At 50.1% G+C, this 14,747-nt stretch overlaps 2 protein-coding genes and 5 non-coding genes across 9 annotated transcripts; 6 read left to right on the top strand and 1 right to left on the bottom strand.

Annotated features, from left to right (window-relative positions):
* Positions 1-606: 606 nt before the first annotated feature.
* Positions 607-6,244, top strand: NOP56 (NOP56 ribonucleoprotein). The gene is made up of 12 exons (XM_032461973.1): positions 607-676; positions 831-920; positions 1,269-1,383; positions 2,222-2,383; positions 2,673-2,871; positions 3,243-3,430; positions 3,512-3,663; positions 3,844-3,944; positions 4,312-4,460; positions 4,681-4,802; positions 4,988-5,122; positions 5,799-6,244. Exons 1-12 carry the CDS (start codon positions 674-676, stop codon positions 6,168-6,170), a joined length of 1,788 nt encoding a protein of 595 aa, XP_032317864.1. The 5' UTR covers positions 607-673; the 3' UTR covers positions 6,171-6,244.
* On the top strand, positions 2,000-2,067 carry LOC116658086. Its single transcript, XR_004313287.1, has one exon. It is a non-coding gene; the product is annotated as a small nucleolar RNA SNORD110 (small nucleolar RNA).
* LOC116658077 lies at positions 2,985-3,116 on the top strand. Its single transcript, XR_004313278.1, has one exon. It is a non-coding gene; the product is annotated as a small nucleolar RNA SNORA51 (small nucleolar RNA).
* LOC116658084 lies at positions 4,007-4,092 on the top strand. Its single transcript, XR_004313285.1, has one exon. It is a non-coding gene; the product is annotated as a small nucleolar RNA SNORD86 (small nucleolar RNA).
* On the top strand, positions 4,519-4,589 carry LOC116658074. Its single transcript, XR_004313275.1, has one exon. It is a non-coding gene; the product is annotated as a small nucleolar RNA SNORD56 (small nucleolar RNA).
* On the top strand, positions 4,848-4,920 carry LOC116658073. The gene has a single exon (XR_004313274.1). It is a non-coding gene; the product is annotated as a small nucleolar RNA SNORD57 (small nucleolar RNA).
* On the bottom strand, positions 6,241-11,196 carry IDH3B (isocitrate dehydrogenase (NAD(+)) 3 non-catalytic subunit beta). Of its 3 annotated transcripts, XR_001366327.2 has the most exons (13): positions 11,115-11,194; positions 10,915-10,995; positions 10,676-10,774; positions 10,457-10,577; positions 8,729-8,789; positions 8,518-8,650; positions 8,298-8,431; positions 8,105-8,207; positions 7,860-8,006; positions 7,536-7,630; positions 7,365-7,425; positions 6,475-6,676; positions 6,248-6,378 (listed from the first exon to the last, which is right to left on the bottom strand). XR_001366327.2 is itself a non-coding variant. In XM_032461975.1 (12 exons), exons 1-12 carry the CDS (start codon positions 11,148-11,150, stop codon positions 6,298-6,300), a joined length of 1,152 nt encoding a protein of 383 aa, XP_032317866.1. In that variant the 5' UTR covers positions 11,151-11,196; the 3' UTR covers positions 6,241-6,297. The 3 variants fall into 3 exon arrangements, 2 of the variants coding, with proteins under 2 accessions (XP_032317866.1, XP_032317865.1); XM_032461975.1 differs by lacking the exon at positions 6,475-6,676 and having other exon boundaries at positions 6,241-6,378; positions 11,115-11,196; XM_032461974.1 differs by having other exon boundaries at positions 6,248-6,676.
* Positions 11,197-14,747: the final 3,551 nt, after the last annotated feature.

Genomic DNA, 14,747 nt, shown 5'->3' with positions numbered 1-14,747 from the left:
CTTATCACCTTCCTCCCTCATTTAAAGTAAGTAAATAAAATACAACTTAAAAGCACAGAGCCAGTCACGAGGAATCACGTTGCATCAGGGTCTGCCCAGCGCGCCGCAGGCCCCGCTTCCGCCCAGGTGAGGAGGGAAGGGCGTCCAGACCCCGGGCTCCGGAGAGGGTTGCCCACGAGCAGCAGGTGGGGAGGAAGGGGTCCTGGGGCGTGGGGTGCAGGGCGGGCACGGGTCCCGAGGTCCCCGGCGCTGCGGCAAGCGGGCTCCGCAAGTTTCCGCTGGGAAAGGTCGCCGCGGCCCGCGCTGGGCCTCCCGCCCGGATTTCACCCAGCTCTGCTGCCTATAATTTATATGATGAAAACATGAAGGACTGGACAGTTATGCAGAAAAGTGCCTTTCCAAACCGTTTGGCTGCCTGCAGGGCCCGGCCCGACCTGAGCGTCCAAGGTAACCGCGCCACAGCGGAGACCGGAAAAGGACAGCCCGCCCGCGCTCGCGCCCCAGCCTCGGCCCCGCGGGCCGTACCACCCCGGCGGAACCCCCCACCGAGGCCCGGAAAGGTATCGTCCCCGGCTTCTGATTGGCCGACGCCGCAGGGGCGTGGCCTCCGGAGCCCGGTTCAGCGCGCCAGAGCCTGCTCGCCGCAGTGCGAGCCGGGCCGGGAGCGAGCGCCATGGTGAGGAGTGGTTGCTGGGCGCGGGTGATGCGGAGGCCGTGATTCGGGCCTGAGTTTGGGCTGGAGCCCGAGCCGGGGCCGGGGTCTGCCCTGGGAGCCAGGCAGGGCGAACTCGGGGGCCCCGCTAACGCTCGCGCCTTGTCTCCCTTTCTAGGTGCTGCTACACGTGCTGTTCGAGCACGCGGTCGGCTACGCGCTTCTGGCTTTGAAGGAGGTGGAGGAGATCAGCCTGCTGCTTCCGCAGGTGGGTGGACGCGGTGGCCTCAGCAACTGCGCCGCAGCCCCTCGGGCCGCGCGGGCCCCAGCATGCACTGCGCGCTCCCACGTGGCCGGCCGCGCGTTGTGGGGTGCGCAGGGCCCGAGGGCTCGGGACCAGGGGGTCCTCACCTGCATTCGTGATTAGAATCACATTAGGAGCATTTAAAAGCAAGCCTGAACGCCGCCCCATACCGATAAAGCGGAACCGGGACTTAGGACCCATGATGCGTTCGGCTGGTACTTTCGTGTGTTCAAGTCTGAGAGCTGCTGCTGTTTTACTGCGCCCTAGAGGCAAAAGCAAGGGAAGGAAACCACCTACTGTTTCTCCCCCCAGGTGGAGGAGTGCGTGCTGAATCTGGGCAAGTTCCACAACATCGTTCGTCTCGTGGCCTTTTGTCCCTTTTCCTCGTCTCAGGTTGCCTTGGAAAATGCCAACGCTGTGTCTGAAGGTGAGTTGGCCACTGAGTATTTTAGAGAGAGAAGCCGAGATGTAGTTTCTGCCACTCTTGTCCTCCTAGGCTAGGGAGCTTGTGATAATACCCAGTGGTGGGAAGTACCTGATGTGAACAGGTTGTAATTTTAAATAACCTTCACAGAGCTCAAGGTCTGGTGAATATGACTAAATGTTATATTTAAAGTGCACAATCCAAGATGTATAGGCTTTATTTCCTGAAGGCACTGTAATAAGTGGCTTTTTAAAAATTTTTTAAATTTTAGTTTTGGGGGGATAGGTAATTAGGTTTATTTTTTAATGGAGGTACTGGTGATTGAATCCAGGACCTTGGGCATGCTAGGCATGCACTCTTATCACCAACCTATACCCTCGCCCTGATAAGTGATGCTTAAATGAAATCTCATAGCTGGCAGAGGCTGGTAGGCTAAATCCAATCACGTAGTTCTCTACTTCTCTGTTAAATTGACTGGAAAGGGTGATTTTGATACCAAAAGCCAAGAGAAAGAGGTTAGGTCCCAGAAAGCAAATTGGATACTGACTACTTTGTGCTGTAGGTATGCTTTAAGCTTTCATACTTACTAGGCCAGAATCCTTTTCTTCCTGTGCAGGCTTTGCAGTGATGACTTGAATCTGTCAATCCCCTGAGTGTAATCACTGATGTCTCCATGTCTCTGAGCAAAGCCTGAAGGGGAGGGATATAGGCATGCCATCCTAGCATGCTCTGTGAGACCAATGTCAGATCGGTCTCTCAATCAACAGTTGAGGGGACAAGGATCTCTTATGATTTAAACATCCTTCCGCATGTTAGTGGGAGCTCTGTTCTTTGCCCTGAGGTGTTGTTCATGAGGACCTCCGCCTGCTCTTGGAGACTCATCTGCCAGCCAAAAAGAAGAAAGTACTCTTGGGGGTTGGGGACCCCAAGATTGGTGCTGCTATACAAGAGGAGTTAGGATACAACTGCCAGACTGGAGGTGTGATAGCCGAGATCCTGAGAGGTGAGACCACCCACTAACATTCTTTGGAGAGGTGGTAATTAGGTTTATTTTTTAACGGAGGTACTGGGGATTGAACCCAAGACCTTGTACATGCTAAGCATGTGCTCTACCGCTGAGCTATGCCCTTCCCCCCATCTAACATTGTTGACGTTTTGGGGTAAGGGTCTTCCAGAACTTGTTAGGGTGCTTAAGGTTGCTTCTGAGAAGCCCTCCTGTTTGGCTGCTACCCATGGGTGCAGGAGCTTGTTCAGAGCCCTTTTTCCTTGCTCACAGTCTTGCCCTCCTCCAGGAGTTCGTCTGCACTTCCACAACCTGGTGAAAGGTCTGACCGACTTGTCTGCTTGTAAAGCCCAGCTGGGGCTGGGGCACAGCTATTCTCGTGCCAAAGTTAAGTTTAATGTGAACCGGGTGGACAATATGATTATCCAGTCCATTAGCCTTCTGGACCAGCTGGATAAGGACATCAATACTTTCTCCATGCGTGTCAGGTAAAGTGCAGGGGCAGCCCCTGAGAAACAAGGTCTTTGGTCTGTGGTTTAGCTAATTTTGAACCCTGAGATCAGGACTGGCTCCTGTGGGTAGAACCTGTGGGGTAGGGCTGGGCCTCCTGGTGCTTACCACAGGCTGTGTTCTTACACTGACTGTATAGAAAGAGGAGGCAGAGTGAATCCACCCCATGTACACCTCAGCCCAGGCCCTTTGCCTGGTCTGTATTGTGAATGGGGGGACATGGAGTTAAGGTTTTGGATCTATCTTGTTCCCTTTTCCTCCGGGCAAAGAGTAGGTATGGAGAGGACTAGGCTGTAGCTTTATTTGAGACATGGCAGCTGGGCCAGGGAGTGATTGTGGCTCGTTGCAGGGAGTGGTATGGGTATCATTTTCCCGAGCTGGTGAAGATCATCAATGACAATGCCACATACTGCCGCCTTGCTCAGTTCATTGGAAACCGAAGGGAGCTGAATGAAGAAAAGCTAGAGAAGCTGGAGGAGCTGACAATGGATGGGGCCAAGGCTAAGGCTATTCTGGATGCCTCGAGGTCCTCCATGGGTCAGTACAGAGCCTGGCAGCCAAAATAAGGTACGGGGCTCTGAATACCTGGCTCCTGCATTCACACTTGGTGTCCCTTAGGCATGGACATATCAGCCATTGACTTGATAAACATCGAGAGCTTCTCCAGTCGTGTGGTGTCTTTGTCAGAGTACCGCCAAAGCCTACACACTTATCTGCGATCCAAGATGAGCCAAGTAGCCCCCAGCCTGTCGGCCCTAATTGGGGAAGCGGTGCGTCACGGGGAACACGAAAATGGGGGATTAAGGAATTACCGTGCATATTCATACTGTTATACTTGCTGACCCATCGTATCTTCCCCAGTTGTACTTGATGGGGAGGAGGTGAAGCAGGATTACACAGTTGGTAGGTTGGCAGTTCCAGTTCCTCTAATTCCTTGGCTCTTTCTCCAGGTAGGTGCACGTCTCATTGCTCACGCTGGCAGTCTCACCAACCTGGCCAAGTATCCAGCATCCACAGTGCAGATCCTTGGGGCTGAAAAGGCCCTGTTCAGGTACCAGTGAGGGCACCTGCCCACACTCAGGTGCCACTTCTGGTGCCCATTGCTTGTTTGGGGATCACGGTGATGGCTGACCAGGGCTCCCTGACCTATACAGGCCTCTGCTATGGGGGTGATGGCCAGTCCTGGTGTCTGAGTGATTCCCTGGGCCCAGCAAAGGGACCAAGTTTCCAGGTCAGCGACACTGGATGCCTTCCGTCTGCCTCTGGGAGCTGTGGGTTGGCATGAGGTGGGGTAGAGATCCAACCTGGCCTAAGGCTCACTCTGGAAACTGGAGGGAAAAGGAAAGGGAGGAGCTGCCTTGGCTAACAGGGTTGAAATTTCTGATCTTAAAAGTCTCCACTGAATATTCTTCTCCCAGAGCCCTGAAGACAAGGGGTAATACCCCAAAATATGGACTTATTTTCCACTCTACCTTCATTGGCCGAGCAGCTGCCAAGAACAAAGGCCGCATCTCCCGATACCTGGCAAACAAATGCAGCATTGCCTCACGAATTGATTGCTTCTCTGGTATGGGTTGAGGGAGTTGGCGGTTGGAGGGAGGGGAGGCTGACTACCTTAGCAGCTTCTACAATGATGGCAATATTTTTCGTCAACAGCAGTTCACCTAGTGAGTGTTGATACTCTGGGTCTGAGTGAAGCTGAAGGTAGAGGGAATACTGGGGGTGGGGACTAGTTTGTCACTTTACAGGCTGACAGGCTTTGTTTACCCACATATACATACATCCAGAGGTGCCCACCAGTGTATTTGGGGAGAAGCTTCGAGAACAAGTCGAGGAGCGGCTGTCCTTCTATGAGACTGGAGAGATTCCACGAAAGAATCTGGATGTCATGAAGGAGGCGATGGTGCAGGTGAGTTTGAGCTTTGCTAGGTGGGGGAGAAGCGATGCTGGCTGTTGGAGGTGATGAGCTCTCTTAGCCTGACCTTGTAGAGTGGAGGCAAAAAAAACTGATTTAATGAGCCTGATCCAGTAAAGCCAGGAGAGGCCCCAGAGCAAGGGTTCTTGAGAGCCTTTTCAGCACTTTTCTTTGGCCAGGCAGAGGAAGCGGCTGCTGAGATCACTAGGAAGTTGGAGAAACAGGAGAAGAAACGCTTGAAGAAGGAAAAGAAACGGCTGGCTGCAATGGCCCTGGCTTCTTCAGAGAACAGTAGTACTCCGGAGGAGTGTGAGGTCAGTAGGCAAGATTCTAGGTGTAGGATTTTCAACAGCAGAACAAAGGATATGCCACCTCAAGTCATGGTCTGGAGTGCAGGCTTTTGGACTGAAGTAAGGACCTGAAACCTGAAACTATGTCTTGATTCTATACGAAGGATATAGGTGCTGAGAGAGCTCACTCAAGAGCCCAGGGAGCTGGTTGTAGCAACACTGTTCCTTGGGCGAGTGTGTTCTGTCCTCTGCTGTCTCCCAGGAGTCCTCAACCAGGAGTAGTGTAAATTCCTGCTCCGCTTGTTCTCAGATGTGTCCAGAGGTGGTAACATTTCATGGTGATGAGGGCAGGGAGGTCTCCATTGAACCATTCTCCCTGGGCTTGTCACAGTACCCAATTTGCCAGTGTTTTGGGATCCCCTCTGGAACCTTGCATGGCGGGGTTTTCTACTTGATGGGCTTAGGTCACTGTGTGTTCTCTCCACCCTCCAGGTTAGTCGGTGGGGGGCGGGGGGGACTTTGAGGTGAACTTCCAGGGCTATAGCCATACGATTAAAAATCCCAGAAACAGTGGGCAATTTTAACACCACTTCCACAGTCTTTCTGCCCTGATTACTTACCAGCTGGAGTTTCGGGGGGGGGGGGTGTTCATACAGTGAATGACACTGCTCCATGCCCGTTTTCCCCTTTCCCCCGTCAGGAGACAAGTGAAAAACCCAAAAAGAAGAAAAAGCAAAAGCCCCAGGAGGTTCCTCAGGAAAATGGAATGGAAGACCCATCTGTCTCTTTCTCCAAACCCAAGAAAAAGAAATCTTTTTCCAAGGAGGAGCTGGTTAGTAGTGATCTTGAAGAGACAGCTGGCAATGTAAGTCTTCCCAAGAGGAAGAAATCTTTCCCCAAAGAGGAACCGGTTAGTGACCTTGAAGAATCAGGAAATAAGAGTGTCCCCAAGAAAAAGAGGAAATTTTCCAAGGAGGAGACACTCAGCAGTGGACCTGAGGAGCCCGCTGTTGCCAAGAACAGTGGCTCCAAGAAAAAGAAAAAGCTCCGGAAGCTATCCCAGCAAGACTAGGATGGACATTTCCTGCATAATATTTCCCAGCCCACCCCCTATATCCCAGTAAATAAAAGCAAGTTCAGAGTTCACAGTTGACATACCATGTTTTATTGAAAACACCTTACATGGGTGTGGGTGGGGCCTATGGGTAGGACAGGGCGCCAATAACAGCCTCAGTGAAGTCCTGGCAGGTGGCATAGCCACCCATGTCAGAAGTTCGAACCTGTAGGGGAGAATTGCAATCATCCCTGTGGCCTGAGCCCCACCCCTAACCCCACCACCACCTAACAGTCCCCTAAGGAAGCCAGCCCCAGACAACCTAGGCTCTGCCCATAAGGTGATTATGGTCTAGAGGTTTAAGGGCTCTTCTCTGGTCCACTGTACTGAAGGGAGGTGTGGTGTGGTCCTTGTGAGGTTGGAGGGAATAAAGGACTCTAGCCCCCATAGGGGTGCAGGTGGCCGATGACAGACTTGATGAAGTCGGTTGTGGTGCTGTAGCCGCCCATGTCTCGAGTCCGTACCTACAGCCACCACCGGCAACAGCCGTGGGGGAGAAGAGAAGAGAGCCCATGAAGGCGGAGGCAGGGCAGTGTGATGGAAATGGAATCCAAAGAGGGAAGACAAGGCCAGAAAGAAGCAATGCAGCAGAGACGCAAGGAAGCGGCCAGGTTTAGAAAAGCAGACCAGTCCACTCCTGTCTTCTGAGGGCCAGAGCCACTAGTGAGCCCCACTGCGGCCTGGGTGAGGTGGAAGGCCGAGCATGAGTGAGATGGGAGACGCAGATCAGAGCCGGGAGGAGGATGCCGAGGAGGAAACAGAAGACCAGGTAGGAGCAAAGATGGCAGGGAAATGGCAGATGAGAATGGGCTTCCAGGTGTGGAGAAAGTGACACTGGTGCCTCATCCTGCCAACTGTTCTCCCTCTGCTCCAACATCCCCCCAGAGGAAAAGCTGCAAGTTCTGCATTAAGACGGCCAATGAAAGAGCCAATGGATGGAGCAGGAAAGAGAAAATAGCAGGTGGGAACCAGGAGGCAGAGGAGAACCAAGAGGATGAAACAGCCAAGAGAAGGGAAATGAACAGCCCTGATAAGAACGGGGCAAGATCAGAGAGCAGATGCTCTGGGGACCCGGAGGGAAAAGAGGCCCCAGCTCAGGTTCCCCAGAAAGTAGTGCTGAGACCCTAAACCCCACAGCCTTTCTAAACTCACCTTGCCAACTTTGATCACCTTCTTCACCGCGTCTGCAATCATGTTGGAGTGATGCTCGAGACTGTCAATGTGCACAGAAAGAAACTGAGAATCCCCGCTCCGTCGTCCCCAATTTCCCAACCTGTGCTCCCTGGGACAACACCCAGAAGCCTCCCACCCACCAGGACCTACTTAAGGTGCCGCAGCATGTTGGAAGCTGACAGCAGCATGGCTGTGGGGTTGGCTATATTCCTGCCCACCGCCTGGGCAAATGGATGCCGGGCGCCCTGTGGAGAGAGGAGCAGCCCAGAGTCACTGGGAGCAGACATTCTGCAGAGACTGCAGTCAGGAAAGGGCATTAGAAGAATGGTTAGGTCAGAGGCACTGGGAAGATGCAAGGGCTGGGGACAGGAGCAGGCCAGGATCACAGAGGAAGGGGACACACTGGGGGAGAGCTATCAGGGGGACCTGAGTTCAGAAGAAGGACACACAGAGGGCAGAGGTGACCTCACTCACCATCTCAAAGACTGCATACTCTGCACTGTAGCTCTCCCCAGGGACCACACCAGCTCCCCCAACCAGGCCGGCTGCCAGATTGTCAATAATGTTCCCATAGAGATTGGGCATCACCAACACATCAAATTGGTAAGGATTCTGCACCAGCTGTGGGGAGGGGGGCAAAATGGTGGGCACAGAGTACAGAAGTTAAACCCCACTCGCTGCCCTCACTCAGCACTGAGAACAGAGACGGGAGGCCTCACCTGCATGCAGCAGTTGTCTATGATCATTGTCTCGAACTTAATCTTGGGGTAGAGTTCAGCAACTTCCTCACAGCACTGCAGGAACAACCCATCCCCAAGTTTCCTGTCCATGAGCCAAAGGGAACAGACTCAGCCAAGAAAGTGCAGGGGCTACCTTCCCAGGAACCCACCCCACACAAATCACATCCCTCACATGATATTGGCCTTGTGGACAGCTGTGACCTTGCCCCGCCCCTTCTTAGTGGCATAGTCAAAGGCGAACTTCGCTATCCGCTGAGATTTGGTTCGAGTAACAATCTTCAAGCACTCAATCACGCCCCTCGCACTCTGTGTAAGAGAGAAGCAACTGGGTGACACTGGAAAGGAGGCACAAAGGAGCTCTGCCTCTGTCCCACCTTCACCCCTGCCCTCACCTCGTGTTCCAGAGAGCTGTACTCCCCTTCTGTCTGCTCTCGAATGATCACCAAATCTAGATTGTTGTGTCGAGTCTTGTACCCAGGAAGTGACTTCACGTGGACTACATTGGCAAACAAGTCCAACTTACGCCTGGGGGTGGGGCAGAGTCATGAGCACTGTGCCTGGGGCCCCAGTACCCCCACTGACTACGGGCCCTCCACCACCTACCTCAGCCGCATATCATAGGAAGCTAGTTCCCCCTTATACTCCATTGGGGTATGGATCTTTCCTGCATAAACAGAATCACGGGGGAGAGCTGTCAGTCACAGGCCAAGCCCAAGGGAACCCAGACTGGCAGCCAATCCCCTCAGTGACATAATGCAACCCAGACTCCCATCTCCCACTCCCAAACAAGTGGCTCTTAAGTGCCTCTGGAGACAAGGGGGAAAGGAGAATAATATACTCAGAGTGAGAAATATTTTGTCCACTGTTTTATTTTTAGTTACTATATTTCTATGTTGGAACTTTAAAATGACCTAAAAGGGGAAAAATTTCTCGTGTTATCAAAGAGCCTGGGTTCAAGGCTGAGAAACAATGCCGGGGATCTGTGACCCTTCTGGATGTTTGTGTCTACTATTTGACATCTTTCCAACAAACACTGAGTATCGACCATCTGTCAGGCACTAGGGATAGCGATCAAAAAACACAACACACAACTCCTGTCCTCAAGGGGCAAACAATGCTTTGGGGAAGACAGTTAATATGAAAGACATGATAAATACATGTGAAAGGTATTGACAACATGCCTAGGAGCACAGAGAAGAAATTCCCTCTGGTAACATCAGGCAGTATCATAGAACAGCTGGTACTTCAGCCAGAACTTAGGTTAAGTGAGTGTACTAGGTTGAATGGTGACCCCCAAAATGGTATGTTCATGGCCTAACCCCCAGAACCTGTAAATGTGACCTCATTTGGGAAAATAAGTGTCCACAGATATAATACGGATCTTGAGATGAAATCATACTGGATCCGGGTGGGTCCTAAATCCAATGGTAAGTCCTTATACAAGAAAAGGAGAAACAGATACACAGACACAGAGTGGAGAAAACCATAGAAGACAGAGGCAGAGATTGAAGTGATGCATCTACAAGCCAAGAAACACCGAGGAATGCCAGCGGCTGCCAGGAACCACCAGCAGCTGGAAGAGGCAAGGTAGGATTCTCCCCAAATCTTCAGAGGGAGCTCTGCCAACACTTTAATTTTGAGATGCTGGCTTCCAGAACTGTGAGAGAATAAATTTCTGCCATTTTAAGCCACCAGGTTTGTGACAATTTGTTACAGCAGCCCTAGGAAACTAACATAGGGAGGGAGAAAGGTTCTGGCAGGTGGCACCAAAAGGAGAACACTGTGGGTAGAAGGAAAAGCAGAAATCAAAATACATGTATTTGGAAACTAACACAGTCTGGTGGGACCAAAACACAGAACAAGTGTTGTAAAAATGAAGGCAGAAAGGCCGAGGGTCAGCTCATAAAGAACTTATTTTCCTACACTAAGGCTGGGCCTGGCAAAGTCATGCCGGTCTTTCCAAGAGAGGAGACGGAGAGAATGGACTGTAGGGGCAGAAGTGAAAGCCAAAAAAATCTAATGAGGCGATTACAGTAGGGAAGCAGAAAGAAAGACAAAAGAAAAGAGGCAGCTAGAAGTGGCATTCTAGAAACACAATTAAGACTTGATGGCTCACAATGTAGTCCCATGACAGACTCCAAATTCTTGGGGCCTTCCTGCATAGACATGATCTCCCAACTCCTGGGTTCTCAAGGGAGAGGAACAAATGGCCACCAATCAGTGGTGGGAGCTAAGGAGAGTTAACGGATTAACAAGCTGAGGAAAGCTTAATGAACTTTTATTCGTTAGATTTTAAATAATTCTTTCGGGATAGCAAGGTAGCACACATACCAATTATGGCCACTTTGTTCTCCTTCATGGAGCTCAGCACCTGCTCCAGCTTCTCCTCAGATGCCATATTCTGCACCTCGCTCAGGTGATGTTCCTGGAACTCCACTGGGACAGAGGCAGCCTTCAGGGACAGGTGCCAAAAATCAGAGTCAGGATCGAATTAAGCCCTTTGCAGCCCACACCATCGTCCCTGCTGGCTGATTCCTCCAGGGCACTCACCTTGAAAACCTCCTTGACAGCGTGCATCAGCTCAGGCCCCACGCCGTCTCCAGGCAGCATAGTCACGGGAAAGGCGCCCTCCACCCTCACGTCCTCAGCCTGCGAGCGAAGCCAGCAGAGAAAGAGCTGGGGCGGGGGCAGGGGTGCTGGGGGGAGGGAACGGGACAGGGAGGCGGGGTAGAGGCCAGAAAAGGAGGAGTGAGAGGCGTGGGCGAGACTGGAGCCCAACTTGCGCTTACCTGGCTGCGCGAGGCGGCTTGCGCCACGGCCGAGGTACACAGGCTCCTCCATGCCCCGGGGTTCGGGGCGGCGACCAGCGCCTACGACAGACACATAAGCCTGTGAGGTCGGGTCTGGACTCCTCAGATCCCGAAAACTTTTCTGAGCCCGGTACAGACCCGCCGCTCTCCCGCCCGCCCCGGCGTGCCCCGACCCTCACCCGGGTCAGCCAGCGGACACCGCTGACGGCCGCCATGTCCTCCGTGGGAAGTCGCGTGGGAAGTGACGCCGGAAGCCGGAGCGGCCAGGTACCTCTATTTCCGGTCCGGCGCGGTTGCGCGCGCTTCTTTCTTTTCCTCCAACCGAAACCTCCTTCCCGCTTGTCTTCGTCCTCTTTCCCGCTTGTCTTCCTCCTCTTTCATCCTCTTCTGTTCACCCTTCCCCTGGAGGCTGATGCGACGCACAACCACTTTGTCAATTGCTTTATTTTCAGTTACCGTATGTAATTTATGTTGAAACTTCAAAACATCTAAGGAGATTTCATTTTTATCCAGTGAGGACCTGAGTTTAATAACAAGTTGAAAATCGGTATTGGGGAATCTGTCTTTTCTTAATGTTTTTGTGCCTACGTATTTGTCACTCTTTTAACCAATTTTCACTGAACAGTGGTATGTCAGACACTAAAGGCATTAACAAATACCATACAGTCCGTGGGAGAAGGTGTGTGTCTGGTTTCTTCGGTCTCCTAGCCCATCAAGTTTCCTTGTGGTTTTATCCTATGTGTTCTTGTTCTTTGCTCTGTAAGTTATTTCCCTAATAGTATATCCCAGACCTGAACTCCCCTGAGCAGGCTCGTAATTGGAGACAGAAATTACTTCAAGCATGTAAGTGTGACTAAAAGAGAATTTCAGGCTGATTTTTTTAATTCCAGTCACGTGGTGTTTACAAATGACCTGTTAAAACAGATGACAGAGGAGGATTTGCCTAAACCAGTATTCTGGAAGTGTGGTTTTGGATCACTTGTCAGTTGTTTAAAATGTAGGCTTATGAGGCTCACCCCAGACTTGCTGAATCTGAATATCAGGATTCAGGCCCCAGAAAATACATGTTTAACAGGCTCCCCTAGATGACACACACCACTAACTAGGTTCTTTGTGACTTGTATATCTCATCCATCCAAAAAGGTGCAGGGCATTCTCCCACCCAAGGGAGAGAATGCAGTCGTTCTAATTTGGGGGACTAAGCATAGTTTTTTCTGCATTCTTTTAGGCAGGACATTCTCTACAGTTGTAGGGTGAAAAGATTTAAATTAGATAATAAAAATGTAAGAAACTTGAACAAGGGGAAGCTATAGCTCAGTGGTAGAGTGCACGCTTAGCATGCATGATGTCCTGTGTTCCATCCTCAGTACCTCCACTAAATAAATAGACCGAATTACCCCCAGGAAAAAATACATAATTTTTTTTAAAGAATCTTGAACAAATGAAAAGTGCTGTGTAAGTGAAAGGCTGTTAATATTATAGCTAATATAATTTGTCAATGTATAATTAATAGAACATACTCCTCCATCTCCACAGTCAAAACTAGAGAGCAGCACCATCTTGCCTCCACACATTCCCTAGTCCCAGCGTCCACACTCCATCTGCCGTCACCACCATTTTTCTCTTCCAACTATTGCTCTTTCTGAGGGAGAAAAAGTGGGAGATTTATGGTTTTTGAAACTATATTTTCCATTACTTTAGGAAATTTAAGATGGGAAAGAAGAGAGCTATGCTATCTTGATCCAATCTCTGATCATCTAATTTTCATTCCAGAAAATACTCATTTTCTTGAGGGTAACTACAGCATTATTTCCATCCTTAAATTCTGCACAGTTCTGACAAACAGCATCTGCTAGTTGATAAAATGCCACGTGGCTGTCAAAAGGGTGAAAGGAACTGATGAAGTGTACCAGTTGACTCAGGCCGAGGAAGTGGGATCATCACTGTCTGAGGCTGTTGTGTTCTTCCTATGAACTTGGTGAGCTCTCCTGGACTTCAAGTCCCTATTAAGACATCTCTCACTGATACTACCTGAGAAGAGGGACATTTAGTCAGGACCCTTGAAAGGTACCCTTAACCATACTCTTGGGAAGGTGAGAGAGGTTAAACCATCTTGTTCCTTCTAATTGTTAGGAAGCATATATGAGCATTCAGTATGAGGCTGGGTGACTTAAATGTCAGTTTCCTAGGCCTATAAATTCTCCAGTACAGACATCCTAACCTGAGGTCCACAGAGCTCCAGGCATCCATAAATATAAATCAGTACCATGAACTTGGATGGGGAAAATCAAAAAATCACACCTTTATTCTCACTAGCCTCTAACTGAAATTTAGTGTTTCCTTTCATTATGAATATAAAGTGAAGTTATAGTGCTACCTGTAGTTCCCTTAACTTTGCCACTAATAGAAATTATATTTCATATCACATTTCAATTGTGGCAAATTGAAATATCAAATTGTGTGATATCTTGAAATATCATTTACTCTCATCCCTACTTTGACATTATTTAACCAAATGCTAGATTTTGTTATTGGATGCATTAATAAAGCAGCACTCATTGTACTATATTACAAAGTGAGTTTTAAAAAATTATTATCATCATTATTACTATATATCAATATAATGAGTTTTCTTTGTAATGCTATTTGTTTTATTTTATGCATTTAAAGGCCCTTCTTAAGAAGAGGGCAGGGGATGGAGCTCAGCAAGATGTAGCCTCAGCTGGAGTCTACCTCAGCTTGTCCTGGGGAGATCTGAAGCAGAAATGATGTCTCAGGGTTGTCTCAATTTGAGGCAAGACTTAATAACCCTGCTTCAGTCCTGCATGTCCTAATCTTCCAGGCATCTCTGGCTCATGGAGGCTCCATCTGGCCATGGACAATCCTCCCAGGGAAGAGGGTAGCTGTGAGCAATTAATGACCAACACCTGAAGCATTTGGGGGGCTGGATGCACCAGCTGGCAAAAAAAAAAAGAACTGGACAAGGCAGCTACTACCCCGTGGAGGTGAGAACAAACATGGTGCCCTGTGACACAATGAGGAGAGCAGGTCTGTTTGAGGAAGTGAGGTACAGTGAGGAGTCATGAGTAAGACTGGTTCAAGTTCTAGGGCTGGGAGAAATGGAGAGGGATTTCTGAGCAGTACTAAGGATCCTGTTGGAATGATGACCATGAATTTATCATGGTATGATTGTGTGTGATTTCATGGAGAAAGCCAACACTTGGGTTCATCGAAAGGTGTATTTTGAGGGGGGAGGGTATAGCTCAGTGGTAGAGTGCATGCTTAGCATGCACAAGGTCCTGGGTTCAATCCCCAGTACCTCCAGTAAATAAATAAATAAACCTGGTTCCCCTCCCGCCCCCCCCAAAAAAAAACAAAAAAAAAATTAAAATAAAGGTGTATTTTGCCACAGAGAGGTACAAGGGGGTTGAGGGTGTTGGCAAAATGGGATCGGGAGGGAAGTGAAGACAGACAGAAGAGAGCTAATGGATAGACAGGTGGGAAAAGGATCAACAATCCCCAAACTGTCAGAGTGGTGCTCATGGGAGTCACTGGACACGTAAGATAGAGGGAGAGGCGGATGTCTCCACTAGCCGTTTTGGAAGTGGAGCGGATGCCAGTGATAACGAAGTCCCAGGTTTCCCGAAGAGAGCTCGAGGAGACCCCTGCATAGAAGGACTCAGACCCACAATACTGGATGTGTCATCTGTGTCACCGTGGGAGTCACCCAGGATAGTGCCATTGGCAGGAGGCAGGGGAGAGGCTAGGATCTAGGTGCCAGATGCTCTTGATGAGCAAGAGCAACCAGGAGG

This window comes from Camelus ferus, chromosome 19, assembly GCF_009834535.1.
Source record: "Camelus ferus isolate YT-003-E chromosome 19, BCGSAC_Cfer_1.0, whole genome shotgun sequence".
Classification (NCBI taxonomy): domain Eukaryota; kingdom Metazoa; phylum Chordata; class Mammalia; order Artiodactyla; family Camelidae; genus Camelus; species Camelus ferus.
The sequence above is the reverse complement of the archived record's forward strand: the minus strand, read 5'-3'. Positions and strand labels throughout refer to the sequence as shown.

What these genes read in the sequence shown, in the direction of transcription:
- IDH3B (XM_032461974.1), bottom strand. Translation starts at nt 11,150, where the DNA reads ATGGCGGCCGTCAGCGGTGTCCGCTGGCTGACCCGG. An exon ending in ACAGCTCTCTGGAACACGAG is followed by an intron (nt 8,432 to 8,517) that starts GTGAGGGCAGGG and finishes TCTCTTACACAG; the next exon opens with AGTGCGAGGGGCGTGATTGA. An exon ending in AACATGCTGCGGCACCTTAA is followed by an intron (nt 7,426 to 7,535) that starts GTAGGTCCTGGT and finishes GCACATTGACAG; the next exon opens with TCTCGAGCATCACTCCAACA.
- NOP56 (XM_032461973.1), top strand. An exon ending in GCTGAAAAGGCCCTGTTCAG is followed by an intron (nt 3,945 to 4,311) that starts GTACCAGTGAGG and finishes TTCTTCTCCCAG; the next exon opens with AGCCCTGAAGACAAGGGGTA. An exon ending in ACGAATTGATTGCTTCTCTG is followed by an intron (nt 4,461 to 4,680) that starts GTATGGGTTGAG and finishes ACATACATCCAG; the next exon opens with AGGTGCCCACCAGTGTATTT.